Raw genomic sequence first — 22,481 nt, forward strand, 5'->3', positions numbered from 1 at the left:
TTTGAACAAATGAAACCCATAATATCAGATGCATATTATGTTGTTACATAGGTTTGTTTCTCCCAGATACTTAGTTCAAGTCTCATGGTCTGACCCATTCTAACTATATAGGGAGGTCTTAGAATTAGAAATTGTAACTGCAGGGTCTCCAAACAAATGTCAACCGCAAAAAAATAAGTGCACATGCTCCTCCCCCAACTCTCGTTCACCACGGCTAACCCCTCTAGTTCGACCTTTCCCCAACACAATCCTTTCAACCCCACCCCTTCTCAACAATTCAGTGAGCGACGGCCATGCTGATGTTAGTTTCTGGAAGAACCTGTACTGTATTCTCATTTGTACGTTTTCCTTTTTAATCAAAACAAACTATTTGTATATAAAACTTTTAATTAATAATAATAATATTATTATTATTATTATTATTATTATTATTATTATTAATAATAATAATAATAATAATAATAATAATATTATTTTGGTTTCTTGGCAGACGCCCTTAATTAAACCATTTCATCAAACTGATCACATCCAGCTTGTTCAATAGGACTGACGAACCCTCCCCAAATAGCAAGTTCAGATCTTCACACTGTGATGTGTAACAATGGGCAAATTTGAATATATTGTGATCTATACCATTATATTACCTGTCACATCTAGGATACCACTATCACCCACCCCTAACTGCCTGTGCATTTGAAATGTTCCAAATGCTTTCCCATTATTGTAAATGGAAATGCAGAATATTGCAAAGACAAGTTGAAATGTAAATAGTCAAAATTTGTACTGTGTGTCCATTTGTGTGAATAGTTCTTTGGGTTTGTCCAGGGCTGCATTGTCTAGTGTGTATTAAGCTATCTGGGGACATTATTTGGCATTGTGGTGTGGATATGAATATGGGATTTTAACTGCAAATAGCACTTTTTTCTCCCTGTGTTTAACATACCTCTTTTTGTTCTTTCCATAGTTGAAAGCATTAATGTTTTACTCTTTACTGAAGATGTTACTTTTGCTTCTCAGTTCATGATAGATGGGAGAGTCTACATTTGTTTTAGAGTTTATTAAGCTTCCAAGTGCTGGAAGCCTATTGTTTTTGTTAGGATTTTTCTTCTTCTTCTTTTATTTTTTCTTCTGCCAGAAATTTAAAATGGCCCTAAAATGCTCATACATGCCTGAAAACACACGAAACTCGCAGGTGTTGTAGACACCACTAATACCTGCAAACGCTGTGAAACTGCGTGTGCTGGTCACATGTTTCTGCCGCCATAATGCCTATTGTGAAAAAAAATTAAATCATACGAAAATCTTCTTCTCCAAAACCAAATGGCAGATGCATATGCCACTTCATACACATGCATACCTTATGCCCCACTATTACACTTGTTCATCAGAAGTCGCTTGGACGCACGCTTTGTCTACCATGTTGCGTTTCTTATTCAAGCTCTTTTGCCTTACTCCAAAACTACAATTCCCATTGTGCCACAAATTGCTACGCATGACACGTAGTACAGAGGACTACCATGGTTGTTGAAGGCGAGTTGCCCCAGTGAAAGACATGGGTGCTGTGAGCCAATGAAAAAAAATTGTGCACCACTTCAGACACATTGCACATTTCCTGCACACTGGAATACAGTACACACATGAAACTGTGCACATATATTTAGGCCTGTGCCTAAACCAGAGTATTAAGTTTGTGAGATACACGGTTAAGCCACAATGATGGATTTAACACATGCCCGCATCTGAATATGAAAACTGCTACTGCTCTGGAACTATAAAGCCCAGTGCCCTGAAACTGTGCGTGTATTACATAGATACTGCAATCTATCAAATCTGCAAGAGGAAAGTGACTGCATGCAATGGCAGCCACAAGCAAATTACTGTGCATGTCTATATAAATGCATGATATTTGACCCCCCCCAAAAAAAGGAAGACAAATTCTAAAACTCGGCAAACTTGGGACATTAGAAAAGGTGAAACATCGCCTTTGTTCATGTTTCCATGAAAGCTGTACACCACCAGGGTACAAAGATTGTCTTAGAGTAATTTTTGACCAGGCAATTATAAAATCATTTACACACCACAAAGACGCACACAAATGCACACACGCACACACTGATAGTATGCCCATCAAACCTGGAAAGTATGGCATCAAGATATGGGTGGCCTATGACACACAATCCAGCTACGCTTGAAAGATGTGAGTTTACACAGGGAAGCCGAAAACGTAGGTACTGGAGGCCCGAAGAAGAACCAGGGGATGCGGGTTTTGCTTGATGTGACAGATGGACAGAACACGCACAATGTCACGTGTGACAATTTCTTCACCTCTTATGAACTCAGCCAGCAGCTCCTGAAGAGGAAGATCATCATGGTTGGCACAGTTAGAAAGAACAAGTCTGAGCTCACCCCTGCACTCCTTGGAACAAGGGGGAGAGAGGCCTTCTCATCAAAATTTGCCTTCACCCCTACCACCACTCTAGTTTCTTATCTCCCAAAGAGGAACTAGAATGTGGTCCTCCTGAGTACACTGCACAAAACAGCTGAGATCAGTGATCGTGAGGACAGAAAGCCAGCCATCATCCATATGCTACAACCAGAACAAAGGAGGCGTGGACAACCTGGACAAGGTGATTGGAACTTACAGCTGCAGGAGGATGACTGCCTGCTGGCCCCTGGTCATCTTCCATAATATCATTGATGTGTCCTCATACAATACCTTCATGATATGGAACACGATCAACCCTACCTGGGGATGTCTGATAAGCGGAACAAGAGAAGGGTGTTCCTGGAGGAGCTGGGAAAGGCACTTGTAACCCCACACATTCAAAGAAGGGAGTGCCTCCCCCACACAGCAGCCTCTGCAGTGCTTGTGAAAGCTGTTCAGGGGGCTTAATCTTGTCCTGATCCACCTGAGGCTGTAGCTGGGGCAGGCAAGAGGAGGAGATGCCAATTCTGCCCCCCAAAGAAGTACTGTAAAACAAATACTATGTGCTGCACATGTGAGAAATACATCTGCAAAGTCCATGCACACACCCTTGCATACTGTCCTACATGTGCTAATTAGAGTTGATTGATTTATGTTCTTCACGTTTTTGTTTTGTATCTATTATCTTGTTTTATTCTTATTTATTTTTGTTTGTACACCTTGTGGGTGGGGGCAATGGTTAAAAAAATGGGAGAAGACTAGTATTTTGTAGTTGAATTCCTCATTGTACAGTATATAAGAATATATCACTATGTTGCCAAAAAAATACTTTCTGCACATTTCTCCTACATTCTTAGGCTATACAAGTGCTATCTCTTGCTAAAATAAATAATGTTTACACCTGTGCAGTACCTTTAGCAATAATAATAAACCTCTACTTTTGTAAAGAAAACAATTATGGCAGGTGTGTTTTAATACAAATGAGTGGTGTCCACTGATTAAATGCAGTCTTTCTGCACTATGAAGAGGGAAAGCTCAGATATTCAGAAAGTTTGTAATGAATGACAGATTGAATGACATTCAAAATATATTTGGTGTTTAAAATTCAATTTAGCTGCTTTATTTTAGGGGTTTAGTGAAGTCGGGTCATTTTTTACCCTTAGGACAAGGGGAGTATACAGAATGTTAAGACTACACAAGGGTTAAGGCCATGTCACATCCAGCAGTGAATATCTACAGAACCCTAAAGCCTACAAACATCAGTAAAAAAATTGATGAAGCCAAGGTGATGGGACACAAAACAAGGCTGCTGTACACCAATGAAAATGACAGCTTCACATGTCAGCCACATCATGACATTCCTTACGTAGACATCTACCTCCATCACATGGCCGAACCTGTCAATTGCATTCTGCATCTTGAATGACACAATAATGAAATCTACACTTAAATGCTGGAATTAAGTGAAAAATACAGTTGAACCTTACATAATTGAAGCAAGCAATCAAGAAATTGATCTTAAAGTCCACTGACTTTGAATACATACTTCAAATGACAAGAAATGAAAACTGCAAATGTATACTACATTAGATTGAAATTGAAAATAACAAATTTAATAACGCATGCATTTAAACTACAAATGCCTGCTAAAATCTGAAACCTACTGATACAACATGGAAGCCGTAAAAGTTGCATGCAACCTCTAGTTTCTAATAAGATTATAAAATAACCTTATTATAGTACTGGGTGAAACTTTAGTGAAAGCTGTCTCTGGCTTGTTGAACCTTTCTCATAGATCCCAGAAGTGCTTGGCACTTCAGTGATTCAGATAGTACTTCTGCACAGATGCTCTGCAGCTGCTGCAGGAAACACTATCAAGTAGAGCTATAATTTGATTAATTTGAATTTGTTTTTGCACGATGTCTAAAATGCCTCAATCATGAAATCGAGATTTTGTTATAAAGTGCGCAGGCATCTTATTTTTGAAAAGGGCAAATCGGCAATCCCTGCTATCATTCTCCAGGGCAGGCAGAGAATAAGCAGATAAAAGCATGTGAGCAGTTTAAAAATGCATTTTTCCTGATTTTTCCTATGTTCTGATAGCATATAGATCAAGATTAAATATGAATCTATATTACAACCAGTTTATTATAGCCTAACCAGTATTTTGTAATTGTTGCTGTGAAAGAGGAAGATGGTGTTGCAGCTTGAGAGAGCTGTGTTTTTGATCAATGAAAAGAGTGCAGGTAGCCAACGTATATATTTTGACTGACTTAACACAGCCTTCTGTGACTGGTTTAATCTGGCTTGTTATAACAGTCAATGGGCACATTTAATGTTTAAGGCATTATTATTACATATATAATATATTGCAGGAATTGAATGCCCTTATTTAATATACAGAACATGCATATAACACACAAGTCATTACAGACCAAAACAAAAAATAATGCAGTAAATAAAACTCTCCACACTCTTGAGTCATCGTAGATGTTACACAATAATATATATATATATATATATATATATATATTACAATAATATATATTAGTACTGGGCATACAAAAATATAAAATAAAAAACGAAAACAAGCAGCTTTATTATGAATAAGAACATAAGAAAGTTTACAAATGAGAGGAGACCATTCGACCCATTGTGCTTGTTTGGTGTCCATTAATATCTAAGTGATCCACGGATCCTATCCAGTGTATTTTTAAATGTTTCCAAACTTTCAGCTTCTACCAAATTTGCTGGGGAGTTTGTTCCAGATTGTGACTACTCTCTGTGTAAACAAGCGTCTCCTGTTTTCCGTTTTGAATGCCTTGAAGCCCAATTTCCATTTGTGTCCCCGGGTGTGCGTGTCCCTGCTGATCTGGAAAAGCTCCTCTGGTTTGATGTGTTTTACTACACAAGCTACTTAAAGCAGCTGTTGAGACCAGAGGTAAACAGAAGTATTTACAAATTGCCACAGAGAGAGACCGGAGAGTACAGGTGAGAGGTAGCCATCTTGTTGTTTGACTAGTTTCAGAATAGTCTTAGCATTGCTCATTTTGTTTTAAGTTTGCCTTAAATTGACGTTAGCATTGTCTGTAGTTTGCCTAAATTGAAGTCAATTCAGTTCAGCTGCTGAGTTGGTGAAAGTAAACAGGTTTCTGTCTAGGACTAGCAGGAATTATTCTGTTGCAGGAGGAGCCAGGTGGGGCCAGTTAGGTGTGAATTGGGGGTAGGTAGACAAAAGCTACTTAAAGCAGCTGTTGAGAAAGAACTGTGCTGTTTCTCGCTGACAAAAGTTAGGCAGTTGACTAGCAGCAGGAACCAAGAGAAGTATAAAGAAACAAACAAAAAAAAGTAACATTTAGAAGCATGTGGCCACTACAGTGTCAGGTTCGCAGAATGATTGCCTTCCTGGATGAACTCATCCAAGAAGGCCTCATTTGTAAACGTTGTCGGCAGGTTGAAATCCTAGAGATCAAGGTTTGTGATCTTGAGGCTTAGCTTGTCGATCTGCGCTGTATTAGGGATATAGAAGAATTGGTCAATCAACTCATGAGAGAGATGGTGTGCACGCCAAAACCTAGGAGAGTTGAGACATTAGAGCAGGACAGCATAGAGAACTTCTGTGTTACAGTAGGTCGTAACCGCAGAAAAGGGCGTGAACAACCCCTAGAGACACACCAAGAGCTTGAATTGCCCAACAGGTTCCAACTGCTGGACACTGAGTTGGATGGTGACAGCTCAGAGGGTGATGGGGGGGCAGTTGAGCACCAGAGCACCATGGTGCCCACTCCCCCCCAGAAGAGGAAGGTTGTTATAGTAGGAGACTCAATTCTTAGAGGTGTAGATCACACAGTGTGTTCTAGTGATAAGACCAGCATGGAATCTTGCCTGCCTGGTGCTCAGGTTGCAGATCTCCCTAAACTAGTAGACGGGCTACTGACCAAAGCCGGGGGGAATCCACTGGTCATGGTCCACATTGGAACCAATGACATAGGAAAAGGTAGGACAGAGGTTCTGCAAGACAAATTTAAAGAGTTAGGAACAAAACTAAAGAGCAGAACCTCCACAGTAGTTTTCTCTGAAATACTTCCGGTACCACGTGCCAGGCCAGGGAGACAGGCAGAGATTAGAAAGTTTAACACGCAGTTGAAAGATTGGTGTAGGGAAGAGGGGTTTAGGTTTATGGGGCATTGGTCTTTCTTCTGGGATAGATGGGACCTAAACAGAAGGGGGGCTTATGCATTGGGAGAGCGTATGTGCAGTGAAATTGAGAATCATTTAAACTAGGAACCAGGGGGGCAGGGAGCTCTGACAATGGGAGATGTTCCACTAAGGAAAGAAAACCAAGGGAAACTGCTAGTAGGATAGTCCTGAAATGTTTGTACCTCAATGCCAGGAATATAAGGAACAAGATGTTAGACTTGGAAGCCACAGTGCTGGCGTGTGACTATGATGTTGTAGGAGTGACAGAAACATGGCTTACAGAAAATGATGGGGATGAATACAAGTTGGAAGGATACACACAGTTTAGGAGAGACAGGCAAAATCGAAGAGGGGTTGGGGTTTCATTATATGTGAAAAATGACATTGAGGCAGGAGAACTTGTATTAGATCCCAGTAACGGAACAGAATCTTTGTGGGTGAAACTTTTGAACAAGAGATCTGGAGGATTAGCGGTAGGACCAAAAAACACTGGCCAAAATGGTTTAATAGAGGTATGCAAAAAAATATAAAGTGGAAGAAAATGTTGTATAGCGCATACAAAAGGGATGGTGATGAAACAAATACATAGAATATGTTGAGCTGCAAAGAGATCTTAAGAAAGGGATCAGGAAAGCAAACAGGGAAATAGAAAGAAACATAGCTCTTGGAGCTAAAACCAATGCAAAGAGCTTTTTTCAATATTACAACAGCAAGCGGTCAATAAAGGAGGGGGTGAAACAGATAAAGTGCAAAAATTGAGGTATGTTGGAAAACGAACGATGTGGCAAATATTGTAAATGAGTATTTCACAGAGGTTTTTACAAAAGAAAAAACAGATGACATGCCACAGGTTAACAATCAGTCCAGTCAAACCCTAAGAGATCAGGATAAATGAGGAGGAGGTACTAAAGGAACTAGCAGAATTAAAAACAAACAAATTACCTGGGCCAGATGGGATATTTCCAACAGTACTTAAAGAAATTAGGGAAATTATTTATAGGCCGCTAACTTGATTATTCCAAATGACACTTAGAACAGGGGATGTGCCAACTGACTGGAAGACAGCAAATGTCATACCAATCCACAAGAAAGGGGACAAAACTGAGCCAGGAAATTACAGACCAATCAGTCTCACCTGCACCACCTGTAAAATGTTGGAAAAAATTATTAGTCCACAAGTAGTCTCCTCTGTTCCAGGATGAAAAGGTTCAGTTCCCTCAGTCTCTCCTAGTAGGACATTCCATGGAATCAGTCTGGTTGCTCTTCTCTAAATTGCCTCTAGAGCAGCGATATCTTTCTTGAAGTGTGGAGCCCAGAACTGTACACAGTATTCCAGATGAGCTCTAACTAGTGCATTGTACAGTCTTAACATTACTTCCCTTGTTTTAAATTCTACACTTTTGACAATCTACCCTAGGATTCTGTTTGCCTTTTTTATTGCTTCCCCACATTGTTTGGATGGAGAAAGTGAGCATGTCCACATAGACTCCTTGATCTTTCTCATGTGCTACTTCATATAGTTCTATTCCTCCCATACTGTAATTATAGTGGACATTTTTGTTTCTTGCATGTAATAGTTTGCACTTGTCCACATTGAATTTCATCTGCCAGGTGTTGGCCCACAACTGAATATTATCCAAGTCCCTTTGAATAACCTGTGCTGCCGAGATTGTATCTGCTGAGCCACCTATTTTAGTATCATCTGCAAATTTGACAAGTTTGCTAACTATCCCAGAGTCCAGATTAATATAGATTAGAAAAAGCAAAGGCCCTAGTACTGATCCCTGTGGAACTCCACTAACAACCTCACTCTAGAAGCAACTCCTCTAATCGACACCCTCTGTTTCCTATACATCAACAAGTTTATAATCCATCTACTTACATTACTCTAAATGCCTACAAGTTCCAATATGAGGATCAGTCTTTGGTGTGGAACCTTATCAGAAGCTTTTTGAAAATCTAAGTATATCATATCATGTATGCTTTCACGTGATCTACAGCTGCTGTTGCATGTTAAAAAAATTCCAATAAATTAGTAAGACATGATCTGCCTCGTCTAAACCCATGTTGACTATCTCCAAGAATGTTTATCAAGATTTTCTATTTTCTGTCTAATCATTTTTTCCATAATTTTAAAAGTAATGCAGCTGAGACTGATTGGTCTGTAATTTCCTGGCTCAAGACTGATTTATACTTCTGCGCCTGCGTCTCTGCGTACATGTGTGGGCGTCGTATGTAGACGGTCGCACAGCTGTCTGTTAAAATACTTGCACGTAAGGTTGACACAGTGTCGTGTTAACACATCGCAGTCTACAGAAAACGAAACCCGATTGCTATGGTGTGCCTACGATTGTATGAATATAAATTAACACATACTGTTAATGACATGTTACAGAAACTACATGCGCACACACACAGAAATACAAATTGCACCATGTATGTGCAGATCTATATTGTCTTGCTATCGTTGGCTAGGGAATTTCTCTTGCATATCTGTTCTTATATGTTACTAAATATTTGAGTTAAATACATATATGGCGTTTCAGCTGTTAAACTCCTCAAAATTAATGAGCTATAAATACGTTGCCAGACCTGCAGTTTATGTGATAGGCTATAGCCCACTGAATAATATAATAAATATAGCCGACAATATGGGCTTTGTAATCAAATTTAGTAGTTGTGAAAGATTTATAATGTTGATTGGTGAAATGCGATTTTCTGCACATAATATATTCATAATATATTCGTTGGTTGCTCAAGAAACCAGCCCTCAACACCACCTCTCCTCAGAACTACCACCCTGTCTCCCTACTCTCCTTCTTCTCAAAGACTCTCGAGCGGGCGGTCCACCGTCAGCTCTCTGACTTTCTGTCCCAACACTCACTCCTTGATCCTCTGCAATCCGGCTTCCGCACAGCTCACTCCACTGAGATGGCTCCTGGCAGTCACTGACTCCCTCAGCTGTGCTCGGACGGCCTCCCTCTCCTCAGTCCTCTTCCTCTTTGACCTCTCCGCAGCATTTGACACTGTTTATCACTCCATCCTCCTCTCCTGCCTCGCTGACCTCGGAATCTTTGGGACTGTTCTCACCTGGTTCTCCTCCTACCTCAGCGACCGGACCTACCAAGTGACATGGCGAGGCTCCTCATCCACCCCCCAGCCTCTCCTCACAGGCGTTCCCCAAGGCTCCGTCCTGGGCTTGCTCCTGTTCTCTCTCTACACTCGCTCCCTGGGCTCCCTCATCGCATCCCATGGTTTCTTCTACCACTTCTACGCTGATGATGCCCAGATCTTCATGTCTTTTCTCTCTTCCCGACCCTCTCATCCCCTCTCCCATCTCTTCCTGCTTGTCTGCCATTTCCACCTGGATGCACTCACACCACCTCAAGCTCAACCTCTCCAAATCGGATCTCCTGTTTCTCCCCCACTCTTCCTCACCTTCTGCTGACCTCCCCATCTTGATCCCCTTGGAATCCACCACACTCTCTCCTTCTTCTTCCGCTAAAAATCTAGGAGTCACCCTTGATCCTGCGCTCTCCTACACCCAGCACATCACCACGCTGACACGCACCTGTAGATTCTTCCTTAGCAACATACGCCGGATCTGTCCCTTCCTCACCGACTACTCGACTCAGCTGCTCGTCCAGTCACTGGTCCTCTCCCGCCTGGACTACTGCAACTCCCTCCTGGCCAGCCTGCCTGCAACTACTACCCGCCCGCTCCAGCTCATCCAGAACTCTGTGGCTCATTTGGTATTCTCTCCACCACGATTCGCCCATGCTACTCCACTGCTCTGCTCCCTCCACTGGCTCCCGATACCGGCACGCATTCAGTTCAAGACATTGACCCTCACCTACCGCTGTCGCGACCACACTGCACCAAGTTACCTTCAGACACTCGTCTCTCCATACATTCCCTCCAGACCACTGCGCTCCTCCAGCGCCAGAAGACTAACTCTACCTCCTATTCAGTCTCCTTCCTCCAGAGCCCGCTCCTTCTCATCCCTGGCCCCTAAATGGTGGAATGACCTGCCCACCGAAGTCAAAACAGCAGAGTCCTTGACCTAATTCCGGCGCTTACTCAAGACGCATCTTTTCAGACATTACTTTTATCCCCACTAGATAGCACTTCACAGTTTTGTTATGCTTCTTGTGTTTTCAATTTTGTTTTCCTCCTTGCTCCCTTTCCCCGTAGCCCTTGACTGTGACCCTAAATCTTGACAGCACTTAGCTTTTACCGTCCAGGATGTAGGACCTCACTTACTGTACTTGCCTGTGTAAATTGTAAATTAGAATTTGTAAAATGTATTATATTTTGAATTGCTATGTTTTAGTTAGATTGAACTTGTAATGATTGATGCCTTTTACTTAACTGCATTTTTGTACTTATGTTGTAAGTCGCCCTGGATAAGGGCATCTGCCAAGAAATAATAATAATAATAATAATATTATGATTATTTATTGTATTAGATTTGCGCTCATCTGATCGCCTCAGCGAGTTTCTAACTTTCCTTTGGAAATTAAACTTGATCATGTTTCAAACCCAGGTCTCTGGATCAATGCCTTGATCAGTCACCTATTTGATCATGAATGCTAATTGTTCATTCCGTGCAGGGAAAGCAAAGTACATTTTACCTTTTGTCCAAAATTGCCAAGCATGAAATACGTGGGAATTTCGTGGGATAAAATGTGAATTATGTCGAAATGTGAATTATATTAACGAAATGTGGAGTTCGAGGGACAAAATACTCATTATGTGCACAAATGTGTTTTGTGGATGAGGAGATGCATTTAAATACTTTCATACAGTGAGGGGAAAAAAGTTTTTGATCCCCTGCTGATTTTGTACGTTTGCCCACTGACAAAGAAATGATCAATCTATAATTTTAATTGTAGGTGTATTTTAACAGTGAGAGACAGAATAACAACAAAAACATCCAGAAAAACGCATTTCAAAAAAGTTATAAATTGATTTGCATGTTAATGAGGGAAATAAATATTTGATCCCCTATCAATCCGCAAGATTTCTGGCTCCCAGGTGTCTTTTATACAGGTAACGAGCTGAGATTAGGAGCACTCTCTTAAAGGGAGTGCTCCTAATCTCAGCTCGTTACCTGTATAAAAGACACCTGTCCACAGAAGCAATCAATCAATCAGATTCAAAATTCTCCACCATGGCCAAGACCAAAGAGCTGTCCCAGGATGTCAGGGAGAAGATTGTAGACCTGCACAAGGCTGGAATGGGCTACAAGACCATCGCCAAGCAGCTTGGTGAGAAGGTGAAAACAGTGGGTGCGATTATTCGCAAATGGAAGAAACACAAAATAACTGTCAGTCTCCCTCGGTCTGGGGCTCCATGCAAGATCTCACCTCGTGGAGTTTCAATGATCATTAGAAATGGTGAGGAATCAGCCCAGAACTACACGGGAGGATCTTGTTTATGGTCCCAGCTGCCTTGAGATCATTGTCACCAAGAAAACAATTGGTAACACACTACGCTGTGAAGGACTGAAATCCTGCAGCACCCGCAAGGTCCCCCTGCTCAAGAAAGCACATGTACAGGCCCGTCTGAAGTTTGCCAACATCTGAATGATTCAGAGGAGAACTGGGTGAAAGTGTTGTGGTCAGATGAGACCAAAATCAAGCTCTTTGGCATCAACTCAACTCGCCGTGTTTGGAGGAGGAGGAATGACCCCAAGAACACCATCTCCACTGTCAAACATGGAGGTGGAAACATTTTGCTTTTGGGGTGTTTTTCTGCTAAGGGGACAGGACAACCTGCACCGCATCAAAGGGACGATGGACGGGGCCATGTACCGTCAAATCTTGGGTGAGAACCTCCTTCCCTCAGCCAGGGCATTGAAAATGGGTCGTGGATGGTATTCCAGCATGACAATGACCCAAAACACACAGCCAAGGCAACAAAGGAGTGGCTCAAGAAGAAGCACATTAAGGTCCTGGAGTGGCCTAGCCAGTCTCCAGACCTTAATCCCATAGAAAATCTGTGGAGGGAGCTGAAGGTTCGAGTTCCCAAACGTTAGCCTCGAAACCTTAATGACTTGGAGAGGATCTGCAAAGAGGAGTGGGACACAATCCCTCCTGAGATGTGTGCAAACCTGGTGGCCAACTACAAGAAACGTCTGACCTCTGTGATTGCCAACAAGGGTCTTGCCACCAAGTACTAAGTCGAAGGGGTCAAATACTTATTTCCCTCATTAACATGCAAATAAATTTATAACTTTTTTTAAATGAGTTTTTCTGGATTTTGTTGTTGTTACTCTGTCTCTCACTGTTAAAATACACCTACCATTAAAATTATAGACTGATAATTTCTTTGTCAGTGGGCACTCGTACAAAATCAGCAGGGGATCAAATACTTTTTTCCCTCACTGTATTTCACCACATCGTTTCTCTGCCCTGCTCCATCGTCTACAGACACGCATCGTACAGGAGCCACCCTAGCACTGTGTGACTGGCTGCGGCTGTCAATATGTCCTGCTCAGCCAATCAGCGCTGGCTTGACGCGCAGGATGCAGAGACGCAGAGACGCGCTGTTGAGATTTCTTCGGAGTGCTCGTCGTCGCCTCTGCGGGCTACGCTTACCCAGAAATCCCTGCTCTGCATCGCTACACAGAGAAGCATACATGTACCTACGCAGAAGTAAAAATGGCCTTCAGTTTTGTCCCCTTTCTTGTGGATTGGTATGACGTTTGCCGTCTTCCAGTCAGTTGGCACATCCCCTGTGTTTTTTGGAATATTTGAGTTAGCGGCCTATAAATAAAGTACTGTTGGAAATATACCATCTGGCCCAGGTGATTTGTTTGTTTTTAATTCTGCTAGTCCCTTTAGTACCTCCTTCTCATTTATCCTGATCTCTCTTAGGGTTTGACTGGACTGATTGTAACCCTGTGGCATGTTTTCTGTTTTGTTCTTTTGTAAGAACCTCTGAGAAATACTCATTTAGAACATTTGCCACATCTTGTTTGTTTTCTTAGATGCTTCCATTTTTTAAAGTATGCCTCAAAGTTAACGATATTGTGATTGCAATTTTTTTTCAAAGCGATCAGGTAAAAACCAATTTTTTAACTACACTTGCTTTTTCTATTTATTCTCTGCCTGTCCCGGAATGATAATGGAGATTTGCCCTTTGTAGACATGGCAAAAATAAGATGCTTGCGCATGTTAAAACTTATTAATCGATTTAGACATTTTACATATTGTGTAAATACATAATTAATTTGATAAATCACTGTTGAACCCTTCTTGGAAATAACTGGAAAAGTCGTTGAAATAACACAAATAGAACTTTAATCAAGCTAGCTTGGAAGTGTTAAATCAGGCCCATTCCCTCAGTGAGACTTCACTTTTACAAACACAAGTGTAGCTTTTTATGAAAAAATGACATAGAATGTTGTGACTGTTCGTCCAATCAAAAAGCTTCAAAAGATGCAAGCTCCGCAAGGTTCGTTAGCTGCCCTTCCCAAGGGAGGAGGTCATCATGGAAGCAGATGTATGGTCCTGTTACAGCATACAAACTGTACAATCTTTTTTTATTATTTATTTCTCATGCAGATTACCATTTAATTAACATTCATATATTTATTACATGAATATAAAGTAATGAAAAGGAAAACTTCGCCATTAACTGATTTTTTTTTACTTTCTAAATATGTTGGTAGTGCAAATAGGCTAGGCTATAAACCACAGCTTGCCGGTGGTTTCAGTGCATTTCAAATAAAATAAACTGTAGGCTATAAATGCCGAACTGGTAGTAGAGTTTGAAAACAAACATAATCATAAAATATTCTGATCTTAGTCAAAAAATAAAAACTGCATAACAATAACTAGCCTACAAAAAAATGAAGCTACTTCTGTTTTTTGTGTCGGCTCTGTGCTGCCTGGAAAAGTAATTTCACAAACTTGTCCATTGATGCCTGGATCATTGTTTTGTCCAAAATCAAGTTCACTTTTTACTAACTTGCATGAGATTAGTCTAGCTATCAAATTAAGATTAATCTATGTTTAGACTTTTTTAGTACAGTGGAGACCGCTTATAGCAATCACATCCGTCATTTTATTTATTTTTCTCCATATGTTGAAATGTATGAAAAGACCCAAAATGAACACTATAAGCGAATTATTTAAACAGCATTTGTATAGGAACGATTTCTTCCCAAGCTTTTTGATCAATATAAGTGATTGATTGCTATAACTGTGATCACTATAAGTGGTCTCCCCTGTATTTAACAAACATTTGCAGCAACCATCTAACTAGGTACCATATGTGTAAAATATAGATATAGCATGTTCTCGCAACTGATTGTCTTGCCTTCTCTCATGGCTACTTTTAAGGTATCATCGCCAAGGAGCCCACCTCCCTGGAAGAGGAAATCAAGGAGATCCGGCGCAGTGGTAGCAATAAAGACCTGGACACGCCGGAGTTCGAGATGTCGGACATCTTCTACTTCTGCCGTAAGGGCATGGAGACCATCATGGACGACGAGGTGACCAAGCGCTTCTCTGGCGAGGAGCTGGAGTCCTGGAACCTGCTGACTCGCAGCAACTACAATTTCCAGCACATTAGTCTGCGCCTCACCGTGCTCTGGGGACTGGGTGTCCTCATCCGCTACGGCTTCCTACTTCCACTCAGGTTAGAAACTGAGGGCTGAGAACTAGGGATGATTATATTACTCGGGAGAGAGGGCAGTGTAGGTATACAGGTCCTGGAGAGCCATGGTCCTGCAGCTTGTTTTTTAGTAGTGGTGGACATACTTGCTCCTGGAAAGCCATAATCCTGAAAGTTTTATCGGTCTCCCTCTTTACATCCCCATCTCCTCATAGCCTAGAAACAATGCTTAGCTGGTTGTTTAACAGATACATGGTTCATTTAATTAGTTGAGAGTTAATTAGTCTAATTTAATTGTTTGAGGTCAACTGAATTTAAAAAGGGAGGAAGATCAAAATTTCCTTCTGAGATTTATATACATTTTCGTAAAATTTAAAATTCCTGTTTTATAATTTTATTTCTTATTAACAAGTTAGTTTTAGGGTCTTTAATAATAATTGGGGGCTTTAAGATTCTAAGTTTAGTATTAGAACAAAGCAGTGTTCCTGATTTTATTAGTTACATTTGTAACTGTTAGCTCTTTGTAGTAGAAAATGATCATGCTCTAATTTCAATCGAATTATTGATTTAATCAGTATTTTTCAATAGGTTTTTATGATTTTGTTTCTAGGATGAAGACATTTTCTATTTTTATTTTCTGTTGTAATTCAGTGGTTTTTTTTTTTTGGTGTATAAGATAATTATGCCTCTTAGATGTACTTTAAAAGTGTCCCATACAATATGAACATCAGGTTTGTTTACATCTTCATAATTAACATTTGTAGTATAAAACTGACATGGTTATTTATATATTTGATCAAATCAGTATCCAGGAGGTACTTTATATCCTTTGTGAGAGTTTGTCAGTAGGTGTAATAGTGCACGTCACTGGGACATGGACTGAAATTAAAATATAATTAATTTTAGAATTTAACAAGGTGCTTAAAGCAGAATTGGATATAACGTAAAGAGATAACCAAGTCTTATAAGTATTATGAGGGTGATAATAGAATGTGTTGTCTTTTGTAGTTGGGGTATTAAAGTCTCCATCAGAAACTTTTTTTTTTTTTTCCATGAAAGAACATGGGGCTCTACTGGGATTGGACATGTTAACATTTTGGCCAAATCTATCTAGTTTACCAAAAGTGTGGTTTACATCTCCTCCCAGTATAAAACCCCATTCTCACTGAAACATATGCCAACAATTTGCCGGCATTTTGTTCCCGGCAAGGTCTGTGTGAATGGGACAGGAAAATGATGCTGAATTGGCTGGCAATGAAGTCCTTGCGTGTCGATGCAGTGTGTCAGCTAACTGCCGTAACCAATCAGAATAGGGGCGTATTTTTGCGACCACAACCTGACAAGTTTAAGCCACCTTTAAACAAGAACTTGTGACTGTAACGAGAAACGGACCTGGTCATAAGAAATTGTGGAGGTTGAAAATATATATATCGCATATATATAGTTGATATAGTCGCAGCAGAGTGTTATTGATGAACCAACAGGTTGGCATATGCAATGCTAACTATTGTCACACATTATATACCAATAAGTCATACAAAATATAATATCTCTATACAGGCAATAATCAAGTGAGCTCGGTTTTGTATTAATAAAACACTGGATATTTTCATTTTACATGATTAGTGCATATAAAAAATGGCAGCATAACGCGTACAATAACAAATACATATGACTACATTGTATTGTTTACTGTATATTTCCTATACACGTCTGTAAATTTGAATTTGTAAATTGCATTATGCTTTGAACTGTACTGTATTTTGAACTTTGTATTGCTCTTATTTGTAAGTCGCCCTGGATAAGGGCATTGTGCAGAATGTGCACAGATCTGACCAGCAAAGCAATTCATTTTCAGATTCTATGACAACATAGAATAGTGACCGAATCCAACTGTCTATTTATACAAACTGTATGCAGTTATTGAACACAACAGTAGGCTACTATATTTTGTAAATATCATAATCAGCATTGCGCTGCCGAATGGTGATTGTTTTGCCTATATAAAAATATACAATAACACAGTAGTGTGACGTTTCCTAAATATCCATCTCAGAGTATTTTACTACTACTGCCATACCTTTAAGTGGGGAAATGATTGAACTTGTACAAACATGTCCAGAATATCGGTCTGTCTCTCCACAGGCTTCTGTAGCGTCTCATTCCCATGGCTACAGTGCTCTTGCCGGCAATCTGTTTTCTGTTGAATGGATCCTTGCCGGCAATTTTCCGGCATTCAAACCCAGTGTGAATGGGGGCAACACGAAAAAAGCAGGCAAACATTACCGGCAATTTGCCGACATTTCAGTGCGAATGGGGCTTAATAGTACCAGTTTCAACTGTCTATATTATTCTGCAATTTTAAAAATGACAAATTTGAATGAGGTGAAATGTAAAGACTAATTACACTATTTTTCACTGTAAGTAACAACTGAAAATGTAAGTATCTTCCTTCTACATCTGTATGTTGAGATATTAACATAAAAGGTGTGTTTCTGTTTGGGAATTCCAACTCCTAAACTATTAGTGCATATGTGGAAGCAAACGCTTCCCCCACCCATTTTTTTAAATGTTCTATTTCTCCTTTTTTAAAGTGTAATTCTTGAATAAACGTTTTTTGAAGTGATCAAGATTTTTTTTTTTTTTGTACCGTCATGCAATTAATTTACATTCCAAGTAACAAATTGGATTTTGTTGTGAAAGTATTCTGTTTAGGATTGATCAGATTGTTATAATTACTAGAATAAGTGTAAACACCCTTGTTAAGACATACCGAAACTAATGAAAAATATCTAGGTCTACATGCTTGAAAAAACTATTTACATTTACAGTATGTCTGGCCAACTCACTCTCCAGGATACTTCTTGGATCATAATATTTTTACTTATTGTCCTGGGAGGTGACGAGTGAGTGAAATTGCATCCCAAAAAATGACAAGTTATTCATATAATTTTAGGATGTTTGGATTTCAGGAATTGAGTATGCTTCTTTGCAGAGTTTTAAACTGTTTTGCATGATTTCCATCACAAATCCATACGATATGCTGGAAGCCGAATTTGAGATTTGATGCCAGTTCTTTCCAGCTGGCTTCTGGGAGGCCAAAAAGAACCCCGGTCTTTTCTTAGTCTAGTAGACCGATCGGGGACTATCTGCTCCCCAGCTGATTGCAGGGATTTTAAAATGTTGAACTTTTTGTGGAAGTGGTGTAGTTTTAACCCAGTCATATAGGGAGAATTAGCAGGTTTTGTCTTTGTGCCTAACTCTGTGAGCCCTTACGATGTCTGATTCTTTCAGTTGAATGGTGAATTTGTTGGCAATCATAGAAATCAGGTAGGTGGTCATGTTGTTTTTTTATATTGTCAGGTAGATTGATAATTCTTAGATTTTTGACGTGAGCGATTTTCAAGCTGGTCGATTTCATCAATGGCATTTTGTAGTTTTGTTTCAAGGATCGTGATTTTTAGATTCTTGGGAATCAAGTCCAGAAGCCTTGCTCGTGCAGATCAGAGTTAAGGTCTTCACATCTTTTTTAGTTTTTATTGCGTTTCTTCTTTAGGGTCTTTAGTTTTGTTTGCATTGTCAGTTAGTAGAGTGAGTTGATTGATTGGGTCTGGTTGCTTGTTCTTAAGACGTGTGTCCATTTTATTTGATCAACTCCTGACCAAATGACAAGGTTCAAAATCTCAACAAGAAAAAAATACATAAAATAACAAAGTTTTAGATGTAAATTGTACAATTTTAGTTAGCTGAATACTAGCTGAAAAAAACATGTAATTTGAAGCAAGACTCTGACCTAATGAAATTCCACCTGACTACTCCAGTCGCGCATGCACTCTCCCCTTGGGTAAGACTTTTTTTTTTTCTTTTTTTTTTTCCAAAGCGAGTGTGCTTTGGATTGTTGTCATTCTGCAAGGTGGACAGCGTCACATTTTCAGCTTTCTTGCAAGGGGCAACAAGTTTTCCTCAATGACTTATCTGTACTCTGCTCCAATTATTTTCACTTCTGTCTGAACAAGTGCCCCAGTCTGCCGATGAGAAACATCCCCATAACATGATGCTGCCCACACCATGCTTAACAGTAGGGATCGTGTTCTTTTGATGATGCACTGTGATGGGTTTGCACCAAAGAAAGCTTTGCATTTAGGCCATGAAGTTACATTTTAGTTTAATAAGAGCACATGGCTACATAATCTCAGTAATCAGAGTGTTTCTGATGGGCTTTTTTGAGTAATGGCTTCCTTCTTGCCACCCTATCATATGGTCCAGATTGGTGGAATGCTTGGGATATTGTCAAAGTGTGCATGCGAACAGTCTTGGCCACAAAAGTGTATAGCTCTTGCAAAGTTGCCATTGAGCTCTTGTGCTGCGTTATCGTGCTATCGTACCCAAGCTGTGCTGGTATGGCAAGGTGCCAGCTTGGTATTGTTTGACATGTTGGGCTTGCATTTACAATATAGAAAATGATGAGCAGAGTGATTGTCGCCACAAATTATGAACATGCAGACTTGGTGCTGAGAAGCATTATGTATGTGACCGTGAAAGAAAATGGCAATTCCTATGTAGGATCGTCAGTCTAGGTGAGAGGTTGGAAAATCATGATGATCTGGTTCTGTTACAGTCATAGGTAAACATAATACACAGAGGGGTTATTTTAGGGCTGAGCGATATATTGTTTTTTTTGTGATATACTCTGTATATTATTTTGGGCGAATTGCAAAATGCTTATCGCGTGTATCCAGTTTTTTAAGGTACTATGTAGAGCTGCAGAACCAATGGAATGTGGGAGGAGTAACTTTGCAAGAAATGCTTGTCAATATGTATGTGGTAAATCACTTGCAGAAGACACTTATCAGTAATTTTTATTCAGCTAATCATCTTAATTTATAAAAGTATCGTGCTATCGTACCCAAGCTGTGCTGGTATGGCAAGGTGCCAGCTTGGTATTGTTTGACATGTTGGGCTTGCATTTACAATATAGAAAATGATGAGCAGAGTGATTGTCGCCACAAATTATGAACATGCAGACTTGGTGCTGAGAAGCATTATGTATGTGACCGTGAAAGAAAATGGCAATTCCTATGTAGGATCGTCAGTCTAGGTGAGAGGTTGGAAAATCATGATGATCTGGTTCTGTTACAGTCATAGGTAAACATAATACACAGAGGGGTTATTTTAGGGCTGAGCGATATATTGTTTTTTTTGTGATATACTCTGTATATTATTTTGGGCGAATTGCAAAATGCTTATCGCGTGTATCCAGTTTTTTAAGGTACTATGTAGAGCTGCAGAACCAATGGAATGTGGGAGGAGTAACTTTGCAAGAAATGCTTGTCAATATGTATGTGTTAAATCACTTGCAGAAGACACTTATCAGTAATTTTTATTCAGCTAATCATCTTAATTTATAAAAGTAATGTGCAAGAAGGACTCGTGTTACTATCGAATCATTTGTGTTGACAAATATATACACACATATATAAATATAAGCGCTATTCAAGACAGGGGAAAAAAATTACCAAAATAAACTTTAAAGCACAAGCGCATATTATCATCCTATGCTCTCATTCACCACAGCTAAACCAGATCTACAAGCACCCTCACAATACGCGATCACACGATTTAGATATAATTTGTATACAAATTAAGTATAATAGTTCGCATTTTTATAAATTGGAAAGCAATGTTAAAAAATACAGAATGTTTAATTTTTATTTAGATTAAGTGGTACAACCAATGTTTATAATAATATTTTGTATTGTCACATTATACAGTGCTGTAAGCAGAACTTCAAATCGAAACTTGACCATCATAGCGACAAAATGTACCTGTCTAGCAAGGAAGCATGTTAAATACACCACTGTAAACCTGGATGTGCATCTGTACTATTTTACAGTGCATGTGTTGCGTGATTACTATTAATCTAACTATTTCTAAATATGTAGATAGATAACACATAAAGATACATATATAATACCATTGCGTGATTACTATTGCTTGTGTTACAATAACACAAGTAATTGTAATCACGCGACACATGTGCTGTACTGTGTTGCATTCTGTGGTCTTCCATGGTCTATTCTGCAGGCTTGAGTATATTCTGTGCTTTTCCGTCAAAATGTAGTTTGACATCAAGTATTTGTTGCTTTGCACATTGTTTTCACAGGAATACTAGAAGCATTTTTGTATTTATTTTATATACACAGGTATAATGCAAGTCAGGTAAAACAAACATTTAATGACAGCCTTGCATGTGGTATTTTAGTTTTGTATATTTAATGATTAAAGAAAGACTTAAACAAGAAATAGGTGTATGCATAGGTCATATCACCCAGCCCTAGGTTATTTATTTTTTATTTGTATTGTGTGATGTTGTACAGTGACAAAATGGACAATAATTGAATGCATAAGTAATCGCCCCCTTCAGTCAATATTTGGTAGAGGCACCTTTGGAAGCAATTACATCCATGAGTCTATGTGGATAAGTCTCTACCTTATCTCTAATTACACACTAATTGGACTTTACCAGCTTTGCACATCTGTACGCAGCAATTTTTGCCCATTCTTCGTGGCAAATTTGCTCAAGCTCCATCAAGTTGGATGGGGACCTTTTGGTGAACAGCAATTTTCAACTTTTTCCACATTCTCCATTGGATTGATGTCCGTGTCTTGACTGTGCCGCTCCAGGACATTGACCTTTTTGTTTTTAAGCCATTCCAGTGTGACTTTGTCTGTATGTTTGGGGTCATTGTCCTGTTGGAAAATTAATCTTCTCCCAAGTCCCAGGTCTCTTGCAAACTTCAGAGAAATCCTGGAAGAAAACCTGCTGTACTTTGCTGCATCCATTTTGCCCTCTATCTTTACAAGGTTTCCAGGCCCTGACACAGAGAAGCATCCCCATAACATGATGATGCCACCACCAGCCGTGTTAGGCTTGTGCCAAACGTTGAGGCCAAAAAGCTCAAAAAGAAAATAATCTTCCACTTGGTCTTGGTCTCCCACATGACATTCTGGCAAATCTTTTTTTTTTTTTTTTCTTTTTTCTACAAAATCTTTCGGTTTGCCATTCTCCCATGAAGGCCACTTTTGTGAAGCACCTGGGCTATTGTTGCAATATGCACAGTGTCTTCCAGCTCAGCCATGGAAAACTGTAACTCATTTAGTGTTGCCATAGGCCTTTTGGTGGCCTCCCTGACTAGGGCCCTTCTCGCACAGATACTTGTTTTTTGAGGAC

At 39.7% G+C, this 22,481-nt stretch overlaps 1 protein-coding gene across 5 annotated transcripts in view; it reads left to right on the forward strand.

The window, feature by feature from the left end:
• Positions 1 to 22,481, forward strand: part of gpat4 (glycerol-3-phosphate acyltransferase 4) — a 92,024-nt gene that overhangs the window by 31,564 nt on the left and 37,979 nt on the right. For all 5 annotated transcript variants that reach the window (XM_066714544.1, XM_066714542.1, XM_066714543.1 and 2 more), the window contains one exon: positions 14,977 to 15,274. In XM_066714544.1, the coding sequence (XP_066570641.1) occupies positions 14,977 to 15,274 (298 nt within the window). The remainder of the gene's footprint in view (positions 1 to 14,976; positions 15,275 to 22,481) is intronic.

This window comes from Amia ocellicauda, chromosome 9, assembly GCF_036373705.1.
Source record: "Amia ocellicauda isolate fAmiCal2 chromosome 9, fAmiCal2.hap1, whole genome shotgun sequence".
NCBI lineage: Eukaryota > Metazoa > Chordata > Actinopteri > Amiiformes > Amiidae > Amia > Amia ocellicauda.